General features: G+C 46.9%; 1 protein-coding gene across 2 annotated transcripts in view; it reads right to left on the bottom strand.

The window, feature by feature from the left end:
• Positions 1–16,867, bottom strand: part of Grhl1 (grainyhead like transcription factor 1) — a 45,542-nt gene extending 28,675 nt beyond the window's left edge. Inside the window, exons 1-8 of one of the 2 annotated variants that reach the window (XM_028777761.1) lie at positions 16,697–16,867; positions 13,122–13,308; positions 11,274–11,344; positions 7,788–8,178; positions 6,519–6,595; positions 5,002–5,158; positions 4,465–4,576; positions 3,201–3,295 (exon numbers count right to left, since the gene is read on the bottom strand). In XM_028777761.1, coding sequence (XP_028633594.1) covers positions 3,201–3,295; positions 4,465–4,576; positions 5,002–5,158; positions 6,519–6,595; positions 7,788–8,178; positions 11,274–11,344; positions 13,122–13,308; positions 16,697–16,716 — 1,110 coding nt within the window. In that variant the 5' untranslated portion in view covers positions 16,717–16,867. Of the gene's footprint in view, positions 1–3,200; positions 3,296–4,464; positions 4,577–5,001; positions 5,159–6,518; positions 6,596–7,787; positions 8,179–8,750; positions 8,804–11,273; positions 11,345–13,121; positions 13,309–16,696 lie in introns of those variants that run through there. The other variant, XM_028777762.1, reaches the window with a different exon arrangement.
• Positions 16,868–22,650: the final 5,783 nt, after the last annotated feature.

Here is a 22,650-nt window from a genome sequence, read left to right as displayed (position 1 = left end):
CCTTGATTGAAAACTTTAGCCTCCACATTTCATGTGTAAAGTACACATTATCCCTCGGCAGGGTGATGCTACACTCAAGATCTTAGGCTACTACACAAAAGTCCATTTAACACATGACCTAATGTGAGCCTCAGTCCTAGTGGTATAGCCTGGACCCCAGAACTGGAGTTACAAGTCTGCAGCTAGCCTTGCTAGTAGCATCAGCTGCTAGCTGGATGAAGTCTGGCTCCTGCAGGGTGTAAAGAACCTGCCTGTACAAGGGGACTGTCCATGCAGGCAAGCACATACCCACCTACCTTGTTCTATGCTTGTGCCTTACCGTAGCCTGTCCTCTCTTCCCTGGGTGAGAGGCCCCTCATATCTTACCCTACGAATCCTACACGTTAGCACCTTGCTTACCATTTAAGGTCCAAACGCAGATGCTGCTTTGTCCTTTTTAACATACACCGAAGCCGCCCAGCTTGGCTACAGAGTGTTCAGGTACAAATCGGGGGGTGTCTGCCTAGTGGAAGGTCAATGGCTGAACTGTAACCTGTCTGTAGACTTCTGAGTCTTTAAAAGATGCCCAGCTGCCAATGAATGTCTTCACTGTGGAGCCAGCCAGGGACTCGCTATGTAAACCAGTCTGGCTTCAACTCAAAAGGTTTACCTGTCTCAGCCTCCTGAATGGCTGGGATAAAAGGCATGCACCACCACACCCAGACATTCCTTGTTTTCAAAGTAATTTCTCTTTCTGCTGCTGCTTTAAAAATGAACATCTTTCCCCTTGATGCCTCCATGGCTCCAGCAGGTTCCTGCTTGCATCCATGACCTGCTATGCAGAGGCGCACTGTGAATTGAGCCCAGGCTAGAGCAATGTTTTCCCAAGTAGTCCACGAGCCAAGACATTCATGATTTGCCTTTGTTTGTTCTCAAAACAGTGACATCAAAGTGAGAGGCAGACGCCTATGTATAGGAACATACATATGTATAGGACTCACAGGAAGATACTGGGTGAGAAGTCTGGATTTACTCATACTGGTATGCCAAGAGTGTCTGTGTTACCATTAGAAATCAGAGCAAAAGAATTTCATACATTGTCCACCAACCTGGACGTCTGTGGGAGAGAATCAGAAATTAACATATGTTGGGCTAGGGTATAGCTTGCCTAGCATGCATGAAGCACTGGGTTGAATTGTCAGCACTACTAAGAAAACAATGAATGAATTAAAAACGAAGTGAGAACAGGAAAGGGAGCCACTTAAGTCGGTAGCTGCTTGCATAAAATAAGTAAGTAAACAAAAACCCCCGACTGTACAGGATTCTGCACGAACACCTACTCACTCTAGTTACCTTGAGGCATTAATTACTTTAAGTTTGAAAACAGAGGCATGGACTTGGCTGGGGAAAGCTAAGAATCTGCTTGCTGGATTCCAACACATGCTTGAAACTGATGTCTGGTGTCAGCTTCAAAAGGGAGCAACTTCATTAAGAAATGGCACACCACCATGTCCAGGGAGTCGGAGAGGGCTGAGTGCGGGCTCTGGATTGGGTACAGGAGGGCGCCAGCTCTGCCTCCCTGTTTTAAGGAGACCGGACTCTCCTCAGGGAGTACTTGTCTCTGGAGTAAGTACCTGTCAGCCTCCAGCACACAGCCCGCTGTCCCTGTTTTCTCAGCCCTGTTACTCCCACCCTCGAGAGTGACACATCATGCACACAAAGCACCCTATCCATATGCAGGTCCTTCCAGCCAAGAGCTCCAGGCTCTGACAAGTGCTTATTAATCCTGGCCACACCCAACAGACGGCAGAACTGGCCCCACCAGCCTTTTGCTTTCTCAGTGGTAGTAAAGGTGCAAAACAAAAACAAAACAACAACAACAAAAAGCCCACAACCAACCAAACCAAATGAAAAGCATAAAAACCAAAACTGATCCAGATGGCCTAGGTCAGAACACAGAGCTTAGCGTTTTACCAGTAGCTAACTGCTTCACTCCACCGTTTCCCAGTGTGAAACAGGAAGCACTTCTCAGGAGCCTGAGACCAGAAGCACCCAGTGAGCACCGCCATCTCCTCTTACAGGGCATCTTAGAAGTCATGCGCTAAAATCCTACCGCAGTTTTAGATTTCCACATAACCGAGACAAACATTCAGGAAGTGGCATGCTTGCTTCCTATAGCAGCCCCGCTAAAATGAACCCAGTACCCAGCTCTGGATGGAGTGGCTAGCGGACGCTTGCATGGAGCAGTGTGGGCTGGCAGGAGCGCTGTCACAGCACCAGAGCTTCCTGTAGACTGTCTCCTGTAGTGGAAGCATGTGCCTGTGCCTTACATACAACCAACCACCATGGCACGGGAGACGGGAGACAGAACAAACTTCACACCTCCCTCTCTCTCTCTTTCTTTCTCTCTTTTTCTCATTCTCTCTGTCTCTCTGTCTCTGTCTCTGTCTCTGTCTCTCTCTCTCTCTCTCTCTCTCTCTCTCTCCTTTTTTTTGAGACAGGTACCCACTATGTAGTTCTGGCTGATCTAGAACTCTCTATGTAGAGGAGGCTGGCTTGGAACTCACAGCAGTCCCCCTGCCTCTGACTCCTGAGAGCTGGGATTAAAGGTATGCACCGCCACCAACTGGCAAAACTCTAAAAATTTTAATGAAGAGAATAGAGAGACCACAGTGGGAAGGGAGACAGAACTTAAGAATATGCTTGCTTGTCCCTACAGGGGTTGGAAAGTCCCAGACAACCATCCAAGTGACCCTCTGAATCTGAGGCAACTGTGCACTGTGTGAGGCAGGAGAATCTGGCACTGCTGTTTGGTCACCACTGGCAACGTGGTTTTAGCCCCCGTGTAGGAGCTGTGCCTGGCTGGAGGAATGCTGCAGCACTAGTCCTTGTATCACCGTGCAGGAGGGAGGGGAAGATGCAGATGCTACTGTGCAGATGAGGAAGGAAAGCCAGATGAACGGGCCCCGAGTGAGACTGGGGGTCAGACAGGAGGGGGCATTGCCAGGGGACAGCTTAGCCGGAGGGTTCACATATGTGTTGAGGGATGGCAAGAAAGATGCAGCTTTGGAGGGGGTGGGACCTGACTGGATAGTTTCATGACATCTAGGAGGGACAGAAAGGTAACACTGCAAAACCGATCAGCTGTGAAATCTTGAAGCTCCTCCTTTTTTTCTAGACAACTGGAAGGGACGAGACGCACCCTGGACGTTGTGACCTACCTTCGCCTCGTCGTTGACGTCCCAGGTGAAGGAGATGGCGTTGTAAGCAATCTCCTCGATGGTGCTGATGGTGTTGAAGCTCTCTTTGTAGTCAGCTGTGTAAAGCAACCGACAAGGAAAAGAAAGTCACGACGGTTCGGTTCAGTGTGAGCTCAGAGCAGGCCTACGAGTGCTCAGTTCTCTGCATCATCCTCTGGCTGACTTAAGTGAGCATTTTGTTGGAATGAGAGAAATTGAAAAATAAAGGAGGAAAAAAAATCACAGAAATATTTCTTTTCTTTTTTTTTTTTCAGTTGAGGCAAGCTTAGATATAGTTAACCCCATATCGCTGGGTCAAAATTAGGAAGTTTAAATCTAAAACATTAAACCAATGGCCCTAACATCCCAAAATGTATCTGTGGAAGCAAGACTGGAACTCAGTTTCTCTAAGCTGGGTGTGGAGGCAACAAGCTTATAACCTAGAAATTGGCAGGCCGAAGCAGGAAGCTTTTGCTGTGAACTCAATGGCAGCCTGGGCTACGCAGTAAGTTTGAGCCCAGCCTGAGCTAGATCTAACGACCCTGTCCCAACAAATCCAGCTCTTTTTGTTCTTACAAAAAAGAGAGCCTGAGAATTTAAAAAGCTGAACAGAAGCCCTCGGATGGACGGCCGTCTGGGATGTAGACGGTGGTGTTGTGTGAGACTGGAGACCGGAAGGGAACAGAGGTGGTGTAGAGTTGCACCCTGGGCATCCATCACTGGGTTATCACAGACTAACAGTATGAGCAAGCTAGCTCAGGGCAGAGCTGAGAAGTGGTTTCTTTTGGTCCATTTGGAAATCTCTTTTATCATCATCTCTAAACAAAAACCAGGTAACAAGCTAAAGAAGACATTATCCTCTCACAATGTGCGGGCTGGGCAGGGAATGGAGCTCTGGGGTTGAGGGCTTGCCTGCTATGTGGGCAGTCCTAGGTTCCATCCCTAGAACAGCAGAGAAGGGATAAAAAGAAATGTAGGCTGAAAGTTGGATACTCTTATGCTAGCTGGCTAATGTTCCTGGCTGCAGAGTCACATGGCAAGCCACTGCCTGGGCACGGGCCCATGGAGGAAGTGAGGACAGGGCCCTAATTCCAAGAGCCACAGGACACTGCCTGGAACCCGTCTGTGGCTGGCATCAAAATTCAAATGCTTTCGGCAGGAAGTTCATTATTGCCAAAAGTAATTGGATTTGGCAAGCTGGGCTCCGGAGCCTGTGGGGAAGACGGTGGGCTTCTGGGCCACTCACCAATATCAATGCACCTCTGTTTGGCCGTGTGCTGACGGGAGTGCCAGTACTTCCAGTGTCGTAGCTGGTCTTCCCTGCTTTTGTCTTCAGCAAAAACCACCATGATCACACTCTGGGAACGAGAACAAGGTGCAGCATGAGGACACCAGGGGTGAACAGCTTCAGGGAAAGGCATGTGTTGTTAGATCATAGAGTTACGGCTTAAAGCAAGACTGTGGGGGACTAGGGAGATTGACCAGTGGTTAAAGACAGTTGCTGCTCTCCTAAAGGACCTGAGCTCTGTTCCCAGCACTCAAAACAGGCCTCTTACAACAGCCTGTAACTCCAGTTCCAGGGAACCCAATGGCTTCCAAGGACATCTGTACCTATGCACAAACACTAAAGAGACATAGGAAGAAAAGTACAAATAATCCTTAAAAACAAATCACACAGCTCGGCCCTTTCCAGCCTTTATTCAGTTAGAAACACCTGGAAGTATCACAACCTAGTGTCAGCTGACCAGGCTTTCCTGGAGAAGAGAAGAGGTATAGAACTTACTCGAACTTTGCTGATAGGGTGATGGATCCCTTCACTGCTGCTCACGTCCTTTAAGGTGACAGGATAGAACTGGCCTTTGTTCAGGTATGTCATAGTGCTGTCCCCTTGCTTCTGTCGAAGTGACTTTGAGGCTTCTAGGGTATACTCAAAGTTGTTCCTATAGGACAAAGAAGCAACAGGTCTGGGCCAGTCTTTTGGAAGCTTCCTGGACACCTTGGTGCAGTCCTAAAGTGCTATGGTGTGTGTGTGTGTGTGTGTGTGTGTGTGTGTGTGTGTTCGAGGTGGGGGTGGCAGTTCTGACAATAGGCCACCAGCAAACATCCAGCTGGCTGTGCTATGTTAGGAGAGCACTTTTCTCCTTCACTTGATCAGCAGGATCCTAAACCCAAGGGCCTAGTGACCGGAAACTCAGTGGGCTACGAAATACTGATCAGAAGTTCTATTATGATGTAAGGCTAACAAGTAGATATTTGGACACTTGGGACACAATATCAGGAACTGGGCAGGTGGTGGAAGGAACCTCATGGGCCTTGCTGCCAGTCTGGAATTTATGGAGTAAAGGTTGCAATCAGGGGCGGAGAGTCCTGCATTCAGCCATTTAGCTGACAACACTCTCTTGCTGCTTCTGCCTGCAATCTGTCTCTAATCGGGTACTCCACAACTGCCTATGTTTCCTGCTACTTTACACAGCCACTCGGAGCTTGCCTACACTGGAAATGGGCCATTACACCTATGCTTATAAATAAAGTTTTATTCGGACATAGCCACGCCACTTGCTTATGTCTTATCTGTGGACCACTTTTCATTATGACAGCAAAGCTGGGTAGTCAAAACCTATAGAGAGGCTACAGAGCCTAAAATATTTACTATCTGATATGTCATTGAGAATGCCTGCCAGCTTTATCCCAAATCCTCATGTTTTTGAGTCTGTGATTCTTGTACTTTGGGACATGCTTATAAAGGAAGTCTAAACACATAAAGTGAAAAAAATGAAATCCTAGACCTTAAAAAAATCTTGAGGTGTTTATATACTTCTCATGAACCCAGAAAGTGTATTTCCAGAGTATGGTGCAATTTTGCTAAGCTAAAACCAAGTTGCCAAGTCAGAGGGAAAAAAAAGTTACATTTGTTTATTTTATCATTAACAAGGATAATAAAGTTCTCTGTCCACTACATTTACCCCTGTCAAGCTATCTGCATAGTTTTGGAAGCACAAGGGTCCACAGTGATCTACCTTAGTCCCATCCCTCCCTTCAGGTCCCATCCCTCACACCACAGAAGGAGCCAGGGAAGGAAAAAGTAACCAACACCAGGAGCTGAGGAAACCGAAAACCAGAGTCCCACACCGAATCACCACATCCAAAGTCCCCTACCCAAGATAAGGCTCCAGCTGGCGGAGTCAGAGGAAGGTGAGAGCAAGCCAAAGCCACCTCAGGTTTGTCAGGACCGATACACCAAAGAGGGAAATGACCACAGATGCCAAGAATCCAAAAGTCAAACAAAAAGACAACAATTACCCAGAAACACTGTCAAACACATAGTCCTCTGAATTCATGCCCGGCATCCGAAGGCTGAGTTCCGAGGGGAAGAAAACCTGAAATATCAATGGGGTGAGCCGCAACACTATCACCAGGGCTACTAAAGACCAGGGGCTCATTTCAAAACAAAAATCCTGAATCTATTTTTAAAAAGTAACTATCAGTCAGGCAGTGGCGGCACACGCCTTTAATCTCAGCACTCAGGAGGCAGAGGCGTGAGGATCTCTCTGAGTTTGAGGCCAGCCTGGTCTATAGAGTGAGTTCTAGAACAGCCAGGGCTACATAAAGAAACCCTGTCTCAAAAACAAAACAAAACAAAACAAAACAAAACAAAACAAAACAAAACAAAAAAACCCAAAAAAAACCCACAACAAATAAACCCATAAATAAATAATTAAATGAACGAACGAATGAAAAATAATAGATAGAATAAAAAGTAAATATCTAATTTTATATACCATTCATGCCACTATACACACACATAACTATATCTATATCCATGTATACGACACACACACATACACACACACACACACTCCACTAAGTCCGTGAGATGCACTCTTTTTCTTTCCTTATCTTTCCCATATCACATGTTGGGAGTCTAGAATCTGCAGCCCAAATACAAGGGCCATGTGTCAAGTTTGCGCCAGGACTGGGCAAGCCTGCTACTCTTTCCAGTGCAGTGTCGGTTTCTATACCTAAAGGACCCTGCAGCAGCAGTAAGTACTGCTTCCAACACTCTATGTGCATGGCCAGACCCTGAGAACTCTGCAGAACTCATTTGTAAAGTCTACAGGATGTACCAGGGCCCACCTCCGATTCTGGATCATGCCACTAATTGAGTAGCCCACAGCGGGCACATGGCAGAGCTGCCACGCTAGGCTAGCTTCAAGAGCTTGCATGGGCTTAAGATGAAAGCTGAAGAAATCCTATGAGGATGCACTAGAGTCAGTGGAAGATTACACACGGGCTCCCTCTCTCTCTCCCCTGCAAATCTCTTAGCAGAAACCATAATTGTTAACTCAGCTGTTGGTAAGATTACCCATGAGCCCTTGATGATAATTTTTGGATTTGTAGGTTTAGCTTACAAATTATACCTACAGGCCTTTCTCTTAAAAAAAAAAAATCTTTTATTCCTGATCCACACATTCTGGGCTAAGTTTCAAGCTTACATAACCAGGAAAAGGTGGAACTCAATACTTAGACAAACATGCCGCTGTCTTAGGAAGATGTTTTTGTCTTTTGTACCTCCTGAACGCCCTCCTTGAAGGTCTCGGAGAAGGTGGAGTCTGGAGTTCTCCGCTGAGCACTGGGAGGCTGAGTGCCAGCGCTGAACTGGTCCGTGCTGAGGCTCCGGTCAAAAACCACCACGCGCTCGGCAGGCTCAGAGTGGTACACAGTCGGGGGGATTCCCACAGCAAAGCCATGCGGCTGGATTTCTGTCTTGATGGAGTGGGTAGGCATGGTTGCTATGGAGACAGTGACTGTTGTATCAGGAGCTGTCAGATGGCCTCTCTTATCAATGCCCAGCTGGTTGCTATGGGGGAGGACGATGTTGAAGGGTACGTTTTTCAACACCTGCACCCTGTTTTCTCCAGCAGAAGTGAGGGGCTGCTCCGTCACATTTGGTATGCTGTTTCTTCAGGAAAGGAGAAAGGACATTGTAGTTTCAACCTTGATGATACAGTGCTTCAAAAGGACCTGGGAAGAGTGGGTGTTGGGGCCCGAACCCAGGGCTTTATACATACTTGGCACAAACTCTAGGACAGATAGCCACACACCCTGGTGATCTGGGCTCCCCACCATAGCAATACATTTGACAGAAGCCAACTAAATAGAAAATGGATTATGGGCCCAGTCCTGGTGTGAAAACATCAGTCAAGCAAACCCAAAAGCAAAAGCTTTTCACTGCTCTGAAAGGCAGGGACCCAGAGCTCTCCTCTAGTACCTGCTCTCCCCAGCAATCCTAATGCAGATCCTTGTGTTTTATTATAAACCTGAAGCTTTAACTGCAAATGATCAGTTGGATTAGAATCACAGATCCTGGAGCAAGACCACCTAGGTTCAAATTTTGTGTCAGCTTGAGCAAGCTATTTTTCAGGACTCCATTCTTATCTCTGAAAAGTAAAAACAATTTGTCCCAGCTTGCAACTCTGTTGGCTGTGATAAAAACACTAAGACCAAAAATAACTTGGAGGAGGGAAGGCCTGCAGGTTACAGTCCATCATCAAGGGAAGCCATGGCAGGAACTCAAGGAACCCATGGAGGAATATTGCTTACTGGCTTGCTTCCACTTGCCCAGCTACCTTTCTTTATAAGAAAGCCCAGGTCTGCCTAAGGATGGCGCCACCCACAGTGGGCTGAGCCCTCCTACATCAATCAACTACCAGCAAAGCGCTTGCCCCAGAAACATGCCCATAGGCCAATCTGCTGGAGGCAATTCCTCACTGAGTTTCCCTCTGCCTAGGTTTATGTCTAGGTTTGTGTCCAGCTGACAAAAACTAACCAGTGCAGTAGGTGTCTATCCTCTCAGATGGGCGCTGAGGATAGGATTCAGGGAACACCATCTGGTAAAGATGCTCACAAGTAAGCCTGACTGAGCATCACTTTCTAATATTGATACTGTTGTTTCCAAGGAAAACTCATTATCATACTTTATCAATAGATGTTTTATATAAAATTAATTGTGGTTACTATTTGGGTAATATGAAGGTTTAGTTTAAAAAATATTATTTTGTGTATGTTTGCGTGTATATGTGTGTACATGGTTGTATACTTATATGTGTGCACGCATATGTGCATGTGCACAAATGTGATGTATGTGGCAGCCCACTGAGGTCAGAAGTCGTCTGTGGAGAGTGCTATCTTTCCTTTTCTCTTTAGCTGGGTCCCACAGAAAGAACCCAGGCCAGTGGCCTTTACCTGCCACGCTGTCTCCCCAGCCCCAAATGTGGAGGCTTTTTAAAAATGTGTTTGCTTTGTCTTTTTTTCCTGATCCTGGGAATGGAATGCAGACCCCTGTCCAGGCTTAGCAAGTGCTCTGTCACCAAGCTTCTCTGGTCGATGACTGTGTTTTTAAAGTCCCCTGAAATATTACAAACTGAAGGAACATAAAGGAACAAAACAACGGTGATTTTATACTTCTCAAGATCAGCAAAACTTATTCAAACCCTGGACTGTAAATCTACTCCTGAGGAATGAGCCTAAAGAAAATGTCAGGGAGCTGAGGCAGGAGGATTCAAAGCTCCAGGCCAACCAGGACAACTTGGGACAAAGAATCAAAGGTTTCACTGTGGCTTTGTCAATGCAAAAGACTAGAAATGGCTGCAAAAATAAGTACATTTTTCAGGACGCTCCAGCAAAAGGACATAAAATAAAACATACATTAATTTGATTGTTAAGAAAGAGAGAAAAATTTCTTCAGCATTATAGCTGTTGAGCCTGGCTTCTACCATTTCTCCTGTTGCTGTGCTTAAAAAGATTCATAATAAAAAGTACAGAAATAGATAAAACCTGTAAGTAAGCCGCTGGCCAAAAATAATTATTAAGATTTAGACAGCAATAGCTAAAATATTTATGAAACAATATTTATGAAATTTATGAAATTATGTGGAATAAATGCTTACTTCCAAAATTTATCTGCAACTGACCACAACCACAGTACAGAACTAGTTGGAGTATGGAATATTATTGTTACTCATTCCTTAAGTCAATTTCTGTTGTTCTCCCCAACCCCAAGACAGAATCTAGCGACACAGCTCAGGCTGGCCTTGAACTCCTGCTTCTGACTCCCTAGGATTACAGGTATATGCTACCATGCCTGGCTGTTTTATTCTTCATTACTAATAGAACATGGGTCAATTTAAAAGCTGTTTTTAGGGCTAGCAAGATAGTTCAATAGGTAAGGGTGCCTGCCCCCAAGACTGATGACTTGAGTTCAATGCCTGGCAGCCACTTAGTGGCAAGATGGACCTTCCCGTAAGCTATTCTCTGACTACAGTATGTGTGCCTTGGTATGTACAAACAGGTTTATGCACACAAAATAAGTGCAAAATGTGTCTTTTAAAATGTTTCACAGTCATACAGTTGAGTCTTAATTAATTTATGAAAGTTTTAACCTAAATATTTAAAAGACTCCTTCAAGTGGAGTTCAGACATTAATTCATTGAGTTTTTACTCTGACAATCATTCAAGAGCCACTGGTACTTAACTTCTCTTTTTTGCAGATCTGGGATTGAACCTAGCACCTTGCCTTGCACGGGCAACTGCTCCACCATCAAGCTGCATGCCAAGCCTTGCTTTGTCTGCAAACAGGCTCCCCCAAGAGTCCAGGCTAGAACTCCTGAGCCTTCTGCCTCCCAGGTCCAGGTGCTGGGGTTACAGGCATATGCCACCACACCCAGGTTTATTTTCTTGTAAAGATACATGCCTGTCTCATCTCCTGTTAGAGGGTCTCAACACAGATGAGCAAACACTTCCGGCTTTTATTAAAACCTCCCTCCAGACAGTAGAGGTTGATGTTTATGTTGTCTAGGAGGGGGGACACAGTCTAAATAAACCGATAATGTCTCAGAGTAACAGAGGCAAATCAGCAACAGAATCTGACCCTGAGATGACAGGTTACTCTACCGTCTCATCCATCAGACCCTCCCCGGGTTTCCGTGGTAGCTCCCGCCTCTTCACTTGTATCCAGTGTATCCACCTGTCTGCTGTGCTGCCCTACGAAGCTCTTACCTTTTGCTGTGCTCTGGTTCTGGGTGCTCTCCCTCAGGCTTTACAGCTGATGACCGGCGCTCTCTGGGAACCTAAAGTGTTAACACCAGTGAGAGGGACTCAGTCCTTATCCAGGTGAGAAACCTTCACCTGAAGGAGCAACCTCTTATTTCTCAGGAGGCTGGTTTGCTCATCTCCTGACTGTCTGCTGAGCACTGGGCAGCATCTGCCCCTAAGGAGCTAACAGTCTGGTCACCACAGCAATCGGTGAAGAGCAACTGCCGAACAGACTCACAGTATCACAAACTTACTTTATAGCGGGAGTAAAGATGTCTTTCTTCTTTAAAACTGCGAGATATGTGTTTTATTTTGTGTGTGTATATGAATGTCTGGCCTGTACCTACGTCTGTATACCACACGAGTGAATGGTGTACAGGGTCAGAAGAGTACACTGGATGCCCTGGAACTGGAGTTAGTGGTGGCTGTGAGCCACCACGTGGGTGCTGGGAACTGAACCAGGGTCCTCTGAAATAGCAGTCGATGCTCCTAACTGCTGAACCATCTTTCCAGCTCCATTCCACTCCTTGTCTGACTCCTCTTTGCCTCAGAGCTGAAAAGCTGACAAATGACACTGGGTACACTTGTGACATTAACCCACCTGAGACACGGTCTAAACAGACGCACACGTGTTGCTGAGATGTGTGCCGTGCTTGGCCCTGCAAGAATTCCTTCATGTTTCACCATTAACAACAAGACAAAGGGGCTTGAGAGATGGCTCAGGGGTTAAGAGTACACATCGTCCTTGTGCAGGAGTTGGGGACCCAGCACTCACAGTAGGCAGCTCACAACCACCTGTAAGTCCAGTCCAGGGGATCCAACTTCCTCTTCTAGCCTCTCAGGGCACCTGCACTCCTGTACAGAAACTTGTCCATATATCCTCATATGCACATGCATAAGTAAAATTACATAGACCTTTAAAAAAAGATAACGCTAAGTACTGTTTGATTGATTAGCAATCTGTTTTTAAAGCATTGCTAGTTATCAAGTAATAACAACTGATGCCTATGACCAACCAACTCAAATGGCCACCCCTGGGTATCCGCTGCTGGACAACGGCAAGGAGAAAGCAAACGCAGGCCACTCTCCAGCACCAGACTGTGGCTGGAGATGGACCGGGGCTGAAACCCTAACTGAATGCATCCGCGCTGCTGGGCCTGAGGGTCAAAAGTGACACACGGGCTGGCCTTACATCCTGTGACCAGTATGACACAGGTCACCAGTGAGTGGCAGTTCAATTACTAGAATTCCATTAAGAACCATGAGACAGAATGGTAGAAAAACTCATACATAGTCCACATGAGAGTTAAAACTAATTCAACTGTCTAGAAATGAGCGAGACAATGATCGTAGATCCAGGTCCCAGAATTGTAAAAGCGTACACTTCCCCTACCAGCTCCTAAGACTTCACAAGAGCAGCTACAGAAAAGGCAGTCACCCTGACTACCCGGAAGGGGAGAGCACAGGTCTGTCAGCAACAACCCCTTTCCATGGCACCAGGAACCAGGTTTGTTAAAATATTCAAACCGGAGGGAGGCAGTCTACTGCCTTCTTTTATTAGCAGCGTCTCCTTCAGCGAGGGCCAGAGCAGCTGTTTAAAAACCACCCTTTGATTCTATGATCGTAGATGCTCGGCTTTGAACTACCAAAGGCCGGGGGACTCATTAAACTATTTATAGTCACTAGAGAAGCAAGCAGCCTGACATTCCACCAACAAATGGCTGTTTTATAGGCTGCTGAGTCAGGTGCGTCTGAGCAGGGCGCGCGCTCGCTCGCTGGCTCGCTCGCAGCTGTCAAGGGCCCGCAGCCCACCTTGTAGTAGTCATAGAGCAGGCCCAGGGCCGCTGCGCTGTCCTCATCCCCGTTGATGCTCATCATCGCTTTGGTTGCGGCAGTGAGAGGGTTTTCCAGGAACGACTTCCAGGCTTCGTCCTCGCTGGTGTAGGAGCGCCGCTGCGGGTAAACGGCTTCATTCTGAAGAACCAGCACTGGCCGTTTGCTTTAGAGGAAGAAATTCAAAAGTTAAATCCATACTTCCTACAGTAAGGTAGCTTACAACCCGTTTAAAAAAAAAAACAAACGAACAAACAGTTCTTTGACATTCCTCTAAAATAGGACACACGGCCCCGTGCCAGAATATAATTACAAGTGGGAGGCGGCCCAGAGGCAGAGCCACTCAGTGCTCAGCACGGGCAAAGCACTGGGTTCCATCTCCTGCATTGCAGTCAATTAAATACCAACAGCTTCTGAAAGTCTGTCTGAAGGAAACTCAAGGTAAGTGAAATGGGTGTCCACATTCCTCTTAAAGATCATTTTGAAATGAATAAAAAAAAAAAAGTTCAGAAAGATTCAGATTGGGTTTACAAAACACTTTCTAAAGGTGTATTTTAAATTACCTTATCTCATGTTAGCTACATCAAGAGCCTTAGTCAGTCAGACGACGACATGCTCAGAAGGCAAGGCAGAACTAAGGACTCCCGTCAGAGACACCGAGATCATACTACTTGTCAAAATCCACAACTGGCCCCAGGAAGACACAGGGCTATTTGAGTATGTTCCAACAGCACACATGGGGATACAGTGAGGCATGGATACTGTGCAGTCACACTCGAGCCCGCTGCTGCAGGTCACTCCCCCCTCCCACAGCTCCTTCCGAGAAACAGGCAAGAAGAAGAGACGGAAAGCAAAAGGTACGTTTCACTTAATCCTTCAGGGTATATGAGAAAGTTAGAAGACTCTACTGTTACCAGCAGAAGGCGCCTGGAATGTAGCCAAAGGGGACAATAAATCAATAAAGCAGCATAATCTTTTAGCATGGGAGTGAACTGCTCATCTTAGAGATAAACACTTAGCCTATAACAAATGAAGACACGGAAGGAAAATCAGCATTAAAAAAAAAAACAGTGTACAGTTAGGATTTTAAAATCTTTACATGGGCCTGGGGAAGATGGCTCAAGGAGTAAAGGCATTTGCTCATGATTCTGATGACCTGAAGGTCCATCCTGGGACCTAAACAGTGGAAGAAGAGAACAGGGTCCTTCAAGTTGTCCTCTGACTTTTACAGATACAGACACAGACATAGACCCACAGACCCACAGAGACACACACACTCAAGTGGCAAATTAATCACTTAAAAATCTTCATTGGCTGGTAAGATGGTCAGTTGATAAAGGTGTTTGAGTTAAATTTCTAAAACCCACATGGTAGACAGAAATGACTTGCTATGAGTTGTCCTCTGTGTGTGTGTGTGTGTGTGTGTGTGTGTGTATGTGAGAGAGAGAGAGAGAGAGAGAGAGAGAGAGAGAGAGAGAGAGAATGAGAATATGTTGGGAGGGTGAGGGGAGTGCCAACACAAACTCATAAAATAAATAAAATGTAAAAAAAAAAAAAAACACCTTTCCTAGGTTTTAGGGTTAAACACCATAGCTAAGGTACTATGCATGTGACTTCTCTGCTCCGGGTTAGGGGCTTCCTGAGCTTAATCCCCAGTGCTCCCTTCCCCCCAAATAAATAAAATCTTTATTAGTTTTTCACACCAGGCAAGGACTATTTCATGTTAACAGTGCAGTTTGTGGGAAAAATGCAGAAAATGAATGGTGATTTTAGTGGCGCTTTACAGGAGATTTAATTTAAATGATCCAAGCAAACACTACTGATTCCAAAAACTGGAAATGTCAACAGTCTCAACAACTGTACTGCTGGTACTATTTAATAAGTCAATAGAAAGAAAAAAAAACGGAACATTGACTTTAGCAAGACGAGGCAGTACTTTTTCGTGTGTGAGGGAACAAGAAAGGAGGTGTCTGGAACTTATCTGAATGATGGCTGTCCAGGCCCAGTTCTCATTGCAACACACAAATTAAACATGTAAACGGCCTAGAGGTGACCTACCTTTTCTAAAAGTGAGTGGAGAAAGTCTGATTATCTTCTCAAGTAATCAACAAAGGTTAGGGCTTGGCAGTCACCCAAATCCTTCAAAAACAGATATAGATTTAGAAGAAGGAGGGGAAAAAAGGACATCTTTGAAAAGGGGAGGAAAAAAAAGACAAATCTAAGGGTTTACATCTGAAGGTAGCTTATTATTTTGAAATATTAAAAAAAATCAAGAAGACTTATCTTTACAAATCTCAAGTTTTATCCAAAGAAAGAAATACACAAACTGACATTCCCGGCAAGCCTTTGGGTCCTGAGGCCGACAGAGAGATGGTGGTGGTAGTAGTTCCCGGGTGAGAGTCCCTGGTGTACTGCTGAGCTATTATTAATAGTGTAATAGCCACTTCCAGAAGACTCTGACAGCAGTTGGCTCATTCAACAGTAGTAATGCTAGTTTTTCAAGCTTCCCTTCTCCCATCCCATCCAACATTGGTACAAGCATCAGAAAATAAATATTTTCCAAGTGGCTTTATGTCTGCAATTACCCTGAAGGCATTTTATATTTCCAAAGTATGCCTAAAGCCAAGAGGCTAGCGCTGGGACTTTTGCCTAGTCAGTAAGTAAAGAAATAAACACACGAACAATTGCACCCCACATCTTCAAGACCAACAAGTTGTTGCTCTGGCCCTGAAGGTTCATGGGTGTTTTCAAATGAGCCTCAGACCTTCAAGAGTCATGGGTCAGGATTCTAAAAGGAGAGCCGAGGACTAACTGAACTTCATTTACTACAAGACAAGATTAATCTCTTGCTGAGTCCACACTCAGCTAACCTCCTTCAGAAAACAAGCATGAGAAAAATCCACCCTTAACAAGTTAACTAGGAAACCAATTTCCAGATTTACTGAGCCGAGATAAGATAGACTCTATCTTTCAGAACATCTTCATATTTATAGAAAAGTTGCGAGTAAAGTCGAGAACTCTCCCCTGCACCACCATCACACACACAAGTCCTGCCAACTTCGGATCACACCTTACATAATCACTGAACATTTCTCGCTACTTTCTTATGTCCCAAACTCCAAAAAGCAATCCCGATTCGAGAGTCGTCTCTAGCTTTATCACCCTGCTTGCAGTTTCTTCCTTTTGATATTCCCAAACGGCAAAAATAGTCTTCTGTAATTACCGTCGGTGATGCAAGGGCCCAAGAACACCCACAGCAGATTTCTCACACAGCAGCCGCAGCGAAGAAAACGCGCGGGCAGCGGACACTTCAACCTTCCCCTAGATCTCTCGTTCCGGGCAGCTCGGCAGGTGACAGCAGGCTGCCCGGGGTCCACCCGTCCCCACTGGTCCATGAACACGGGGTCCGGGAGCCTTCCGACAGCAGGTCGGGTGTCCCCTCCGCGCCTCGCCCCGCCCAGCCCGGCCTCGCAGCTCCCGGAGCCCGCGCCGTCGCGGCGGCAGGTGCGGTGGCCCCCGGGCCCTGGCCGGACTTGCGCCCGCGCCTCACTCACTTGTCGTACTCCTGTGTCATCGCGCTCGCTCGCCGCTGCCGGGCCGCAGAACTGGACTTTCGGGTTGGGACAGTACACCCGATCCGGGGGGGAGGAGGCGGCGGCGGGCGGCGCGCGGCGGCAGGCGGTGGGTCCGGAGCGGCGGCCCCGACGGGTTGGGTTCGCTTTTCTCGCTCTGAGCCGGCTCGGCGCGGGCTGCGCGCACTGGGCGCTGGGCTCGGCCTCCCATTGGCTGGCGGCGCGCCGGCCCAGGGCGGGGCTTCTGGAACTGAGAGGCGGGGAGCTCCTCCTGATTGGTGAGATGGCGGTCTGGGGCGGAGCCTGAGGGCCGGACCGGAGGGCGGGGGCCACGCGGTGCTCGGCGGTGCTCGGCGGCGCTGGGGAGCTTGCGCGCGGCTGGTCCCGGTGGCGCCGGCCGGTAGTGCCGCCGGCGCCGAGAGGCTTCGACGCGTACCCGCGTGGGCGCGTCTCACCTTCCAGTTCTCGCTCGCGGTCAGTTCCCCGGCCCCAAGGCCTCTCTGCCTGGGAAATACCTAGGGAATCTCTTTGCAGCTGTGCAGGTTTGGAGGTTTCCTTCTGGTTCGGCTCTCAGTGTCCACTGTGTGACAGTCGCAAATCTGCACAGCCCCTTAATAACCCCATCTTTCCCCGGCCAGCGGTCCCTGTTTATTGGGCACCTACCAAGTGTCAAGAGCGTCAATCTAAACCACCTTCCCAAGCTCCAGGGGTCCCCGCCAGCCTCCTGAAGGCACGTGTACTTGCTTGGCTCTTTATCTGCTCAGAGCTGCATTTGGGTTTTAGCGTCTTCAACTAACTACTACCTGTGTGGTCTTTCTGTTTGGCCAGCTCCAGATTAGTTTCCACCTCTGCCTCCCCTCCCATATCCTTTGCTCTTTCTCCTTCTCCTTCTCCTCCTCCTCCTCCTCCTCCTCCTCCTCCTCCTCCTCCTCCTCCTCCTCCTCCTCCTCCTCCTCCTTCTTCTTCTTTCTTCCCCCCACCCCTTCTATGGGTTGGCTTCTTTAACCTCAGCCCCAGGCCTACTACAGTGCAGACAGGGTTCTAGACACCGAGGACAAAGTCGAAACAAGAGCAAACCAATTTTCCTGCTTCCTAGAGCATCCTAGTTTGGGAGTCACGGTGATTCCTTTGGTGTGCCAAGAGATGGCAATCTCTGCAGGTGGACAGGGAAAGTGCAGAGTGGAGCTCTCTGGGCTTAAAGATGAAGATGATGAGGGGCGGGCATCCAACATACTTCATGAGGGTGAAGGCACAGCCATGGGCCGGGATAGAGGAGGCATCAGTGTGTCCGCTGGAGAGCTGGGAGAGTGTGGCCAGAGAGTAACTGGGCAGGGGTGCAAACTGTAGAGCCCCTCGGGTTTCTGTAAGGCCTTAAGTGAGGAAGCTTTGAAGGGCTTGGGGTTGGGCATAGGCAGACTTCACTTGTGTTTTAAAATAAGCTGGCCACTGAATAGTAGGGAATCAGTAGGAGGCAATTTCAAAAATACAAGCAAAAGATACATAGTAACCAGAAGCATGACCTGAGATGGTGGAACACTGAGAAGGGTTTGAATTCTAGATGCCTTTGTGTTCAAACTAACAGGATTCTCTGAGACCCAAAGAGCAAGTTTAAGAGTGTCTCCAAGGTCTGGGGAGATGACTTAGTGGTTAAGAGAACTGACTGCTCTTCCAGAGATCCTGAGTTCAATTTCCAGCAAACCACATGGTGGCTCACAACCATCTGTAATGGGATCCAATGCCCTCTTCTGATGTTTCTGAAGACAGATACAGTGTATTAAAAAAAAAAAAGTTAAGAATGTCTCCAATAGATAGTGCGCTTACAGTCCCAGGAGTTGAGGCAGGAGGCTTTCCAGTTTCAGGTCAGTCCCAAAGTGAAACTTTGACAACAACAAAAAAGTCATTCTTGCTAAGAATGACCAGGGGTTTTCAGCTGAGCAGCTGGATAGAATGGCTGCTGTCCCCTGAGTTGGTGAGGAGGGACAGCAGACATAGCAGTTTATAAGTGGGCAAGGGACTTGTTTAGGATATTTTCAGTTTAAAGTTCATTTTCCTTCTGTGTACATGAGTCATGCAGATGGATACTAGACTGGTCCAGGGGAGATATCTGGACCAAAATTGACCTCCTGGGCATGGTCATCCTGAGAGCAGAATTCAAAGCCTTGGAATGACTGAAGCCCCAAGGCAGAGAGGAGCATATAAGATGTAAAGGTCCCTGAGTCCTGGAGCCTCCAACATCAAAGGCTCAGAGGGAAAAGAGCCAGGAGAGGAGAGAGGGCAGGCAGGGGAGCTGGGAGGAAAATGAAATCTCAGGGCTAGTGAGAGATGATGGACTAGGAGGCAGGTGTGCTCTTACTAAGGGCTAACCTTTGTCCTGCACTAGCTGCCTCTCACCTCCCCACCCTGTGTTCTCAATTCTTTGAGGCACTAACACCCCAGTCAGTAACCACAGAAATGATGCTCAGAGCTGTTTCCAGACTCTGTGCTCAGCCCTGGTGCAACTCTGGGGCCTGGGGCCTGGGGCCTGGGGCCTGGGGCCTGGGGCCTGGGGCCTGGGGCCTGGGGCCTGTTCTTTCTTTGATAGTTTCAAATTTAAGAAAATTATATGTGTACGTATACACACACAGGCACAAATGCACACCCACAGACATGTCTCCATACACTTGCCAGGGAGGTCCTTTCTAAAGAACAACCCCATGTTACCCCTGATAAAACCTCCCCTTCCCACATCAGCCACTATCCTGGAGGTTGGCAGACAACACTTCACTCAGATACCACAGACTTGGGAGTACTTCCGCTCCTCTATCTGGCCTTACCAAACCTTGGCCCAGTGAACCATCCGGCATACTCCCAGCACATTTTCCATGGCCTGTTTTTCATGTCTGAGATCGTATGTGAGCTTTCCCAGAGAGGGTATTGTTCTGTCAGTGCTTGGTCCCCAGCACTGGTGTGTACATGGAAAATGTCCTGGAGTCAGTTATTGAACAGCACAGTTTTCTGTAGGCCCCCAAGGCCCTGGAGTCTAGTCCCTTTGGCCTATTTGTGGGGCTAAGTTAAATGTCCCTCTATTATAGAGGACATTGAGGGTCATTGGTCCTTTGGATTCAATGTCTGACACATGGTAGGCGCCAAGTATACAGGACCAGTGAAGACAGGCTAAGCCATAAAATCAGACACAGAACAGGAAGGCCCACTGGTATTAGATCATAGCTATAATAATAATAAAAAATAGGTCTTAGGTATGGTGGTGTACAGTTGTAGTTCCAGCACGTGGGAGGTGGAAGCAGTTGTCCTCATCTGTACAGTGAGTCTCAGGCCAGCCTGGACTACAGGAGACCCTGTAACAAAACAAACACTGGAAAAAAAATTAGGTCTTGTTAGTAAACAAGATAGGTTTATTTTGCTTATTTCTAGTGTACTCTGAAATTCAAGTCCACATCTTTGAGCTGTTATATTTATGTCTTTATTTTTGCTATAGATTATTTACACATATGCATTTGGGGGGTATATGTGGGAACATGAGCCACACACAGTATGCATGTCGGTGAAAGGACAACTTCGCATCATATGAGTTCCAGGGATCGAACTCAGATCCTCAGGCTTGGTGACAAACTCCCATACCGACTGAGCCATCCTGAAGGCCCTAATGTTATTTCTAATCCTAGAAAGTAATATGGACTCACAGTTCAAGAAAAATAAACTAAGAAACAAGTAAGTAAGGGAAGAAAGACACTTAAGCAACACAGAAGAGCTAGAGTTCAAACAGGCTCCTCCACCCACCGGCCACAGCTCCCGAGAGAAGGGTAACTATCGTGTGTATATTCCCAGATTTTTCTATGTGATTGCAAGCATACATGGTTTTCGCTAAGACAACTACTCACTTCTTATGGTTTCCACAGTCTTCAAGTCAGAGCAGTGAGACCTGTATTTCTTTGATCTGGTGTGTGACAGAGGCTCGTGATGACCCTTAGCTTTTCACAATCACAAACATTTACAAAAAAACATCACCCCCAGTACATTTTTGCACACTAGGCCAAGTATGGTCATAGGATAGATGACTGGAGTTGTAATTTTAAAATTAATATTTTTACTCTTTTACATGTCTGCACATGATGTGTATGTATGGGTGTGTGTGTGGGCATATGTGTGTGTGTGCACACATGCTAAGGTACACATATGGCAGTCAGAGGACAACATTACTGAGTCAGTTCTCTCCTTCTGCCTTTATTTGGGTTCCAGGGATGAAACGCAGGGAAGAAACTCAAGCTCCATTGATCTACCTCACAGCAGCCCATAGGTGGGATGTTTTAGATCTTTCCAGACCTTTTCCCAAAAGGCTGTGCTTTTTAGACAAGTAACTGCTCAAACTGGCCCAAGCTATGACTACATCAGCACCAGGCATTTGTCAGAGATCGATAAGAAACAGTGTCTTACTGTTTTTGAGTTATTCCTGGAGCTTATCTTTTTGGAGAGCCTTCTTAAACTTAATGGGATAGCGCTAGTGGTTTCTACTTTGTTTTTCTGAGATAGAATCTGATGATTGCATGGCCCTGACTGGTCTCAATCTTCCCCCCTCAGGCTTCTGAGTAGCTGAGTCCAGGCATGTAGCAATACTCCCAGCTGCTGTCCTTCTGTTTGTTTGTTTGTTTATTTATTTTGTGGGGAAGTGCTTATTGCTGTTTTGTTTTTTGGAACTCATTTTGTAGACCAGGCTGGCCTCGAACTCAGAAATCCACCAGCCTCTGCCTCCCCAGTGGTGCTGGGATCAAAGGTGTGCACCACCACTGCCCCGCTGTGGCTTGGTTTTGTTTGTTTGTTTGTTTGTTTGTTTGTTTTTTAGACAGGGTCTCACTGTGTACCCTTAAACTCATGATTCTCCTGTCATAGGCTCCCTAAAAGCTGGAGGTATGGAAATGTCACACCACCCCCAGTCAATGGCACTGCTTTGAAAAGAAGATTATGTCCTAAGTGATGGGTGTCAGAGTAGGGGACTCCATTGGACCTCCCCTACCGAATGCAGATTGTGCGGCAACTAAGTCTGAAACAATGTGTCAAGTTTGGCTGTACACTAAGAGGGTCTTGGCATAGATACGTCTCCTGGCCTAGTAAGTTTGCTTACAACATTGTTTCTTTTCTCTGGGCTTCAGGAAAAGAAAACTGTTGGACAGGTCCTGTGTCCCATCCCTGTATCCCAGGGCTATAAGAACAACTGCTGTGATCAGAAGCACCCTGGCCATTGCAATTCCTTTCCCATCTGTCCCCAACCTGTTTCCTAATTGATACCCCAGTTGAAAGCTTCCTACACACTGTATTCTTATTACTGTATCCTCTGGGCACGTGTTGAGTTTTAGCATTTCTCTGGCTTTAAAGGCCAACCTGCTGTGCCACTAGAATTACTCCCAGGGGCTCTGCTTACTGTCCCCTATTAGACCCACCTCAGGCTGCTTTGCACTCTCACTCAGTTCCACACAACTCTGAGAGACCAGGATTCAAACCCTAGGTCTCATTCTAGCATCTCATTCTGTCTTGAGCAGGCTGCACCCCTTATGGCCCTCAGATTCCATTTGGAACGTGAGCAAAGTCTTGAGTGTTGTGGGTTAACTGGAATGTTGTGGGATTTCAAGCTTCCCCACAGTGGAGGCTGTGTGAGAGAACATGACCTCAGAGCAGAAGTAAGACTATTTGGGAGAAGGAAGTGATCCAGAGAGAGGGGACAGTAGAGGGGGCTCAGGCATTGAAGGAAAGCTGAATGACATGTTTGTATAAAACATCATAATGAAACCCATTACTGTGCGATAGCTTTAAACAGTAATAAAGATACAATTAAACTTCTTTTTTAAAAAAAAAAAATCTCACATTGCCTGGCACATGGGCATTTAAAACACATGGCGTCTATCTTCTCTAAAGATCCTGAGCTGGCTGGAGGGTAGCACAATAGT

This window comes from Grammomys surdaster, unplaced genomic scaffold (assembly GCF_004785775.1).
Source record: "Grammomys surdaster isolate TR1022 unplaced genomic scaffold, NIH_TR_1.0 314, whole genome shotgun sequence".
Taxonomy (NCBI): domain Eukaryota; kingdom Metazoa; phylum Chordata; class Mammalia; order Rodentia; family Muridae; genus Grammomys; species Grammomys surdaster.
This window is presented reverse-complemented; position numbering and strand designations above follow the sequence as displayed.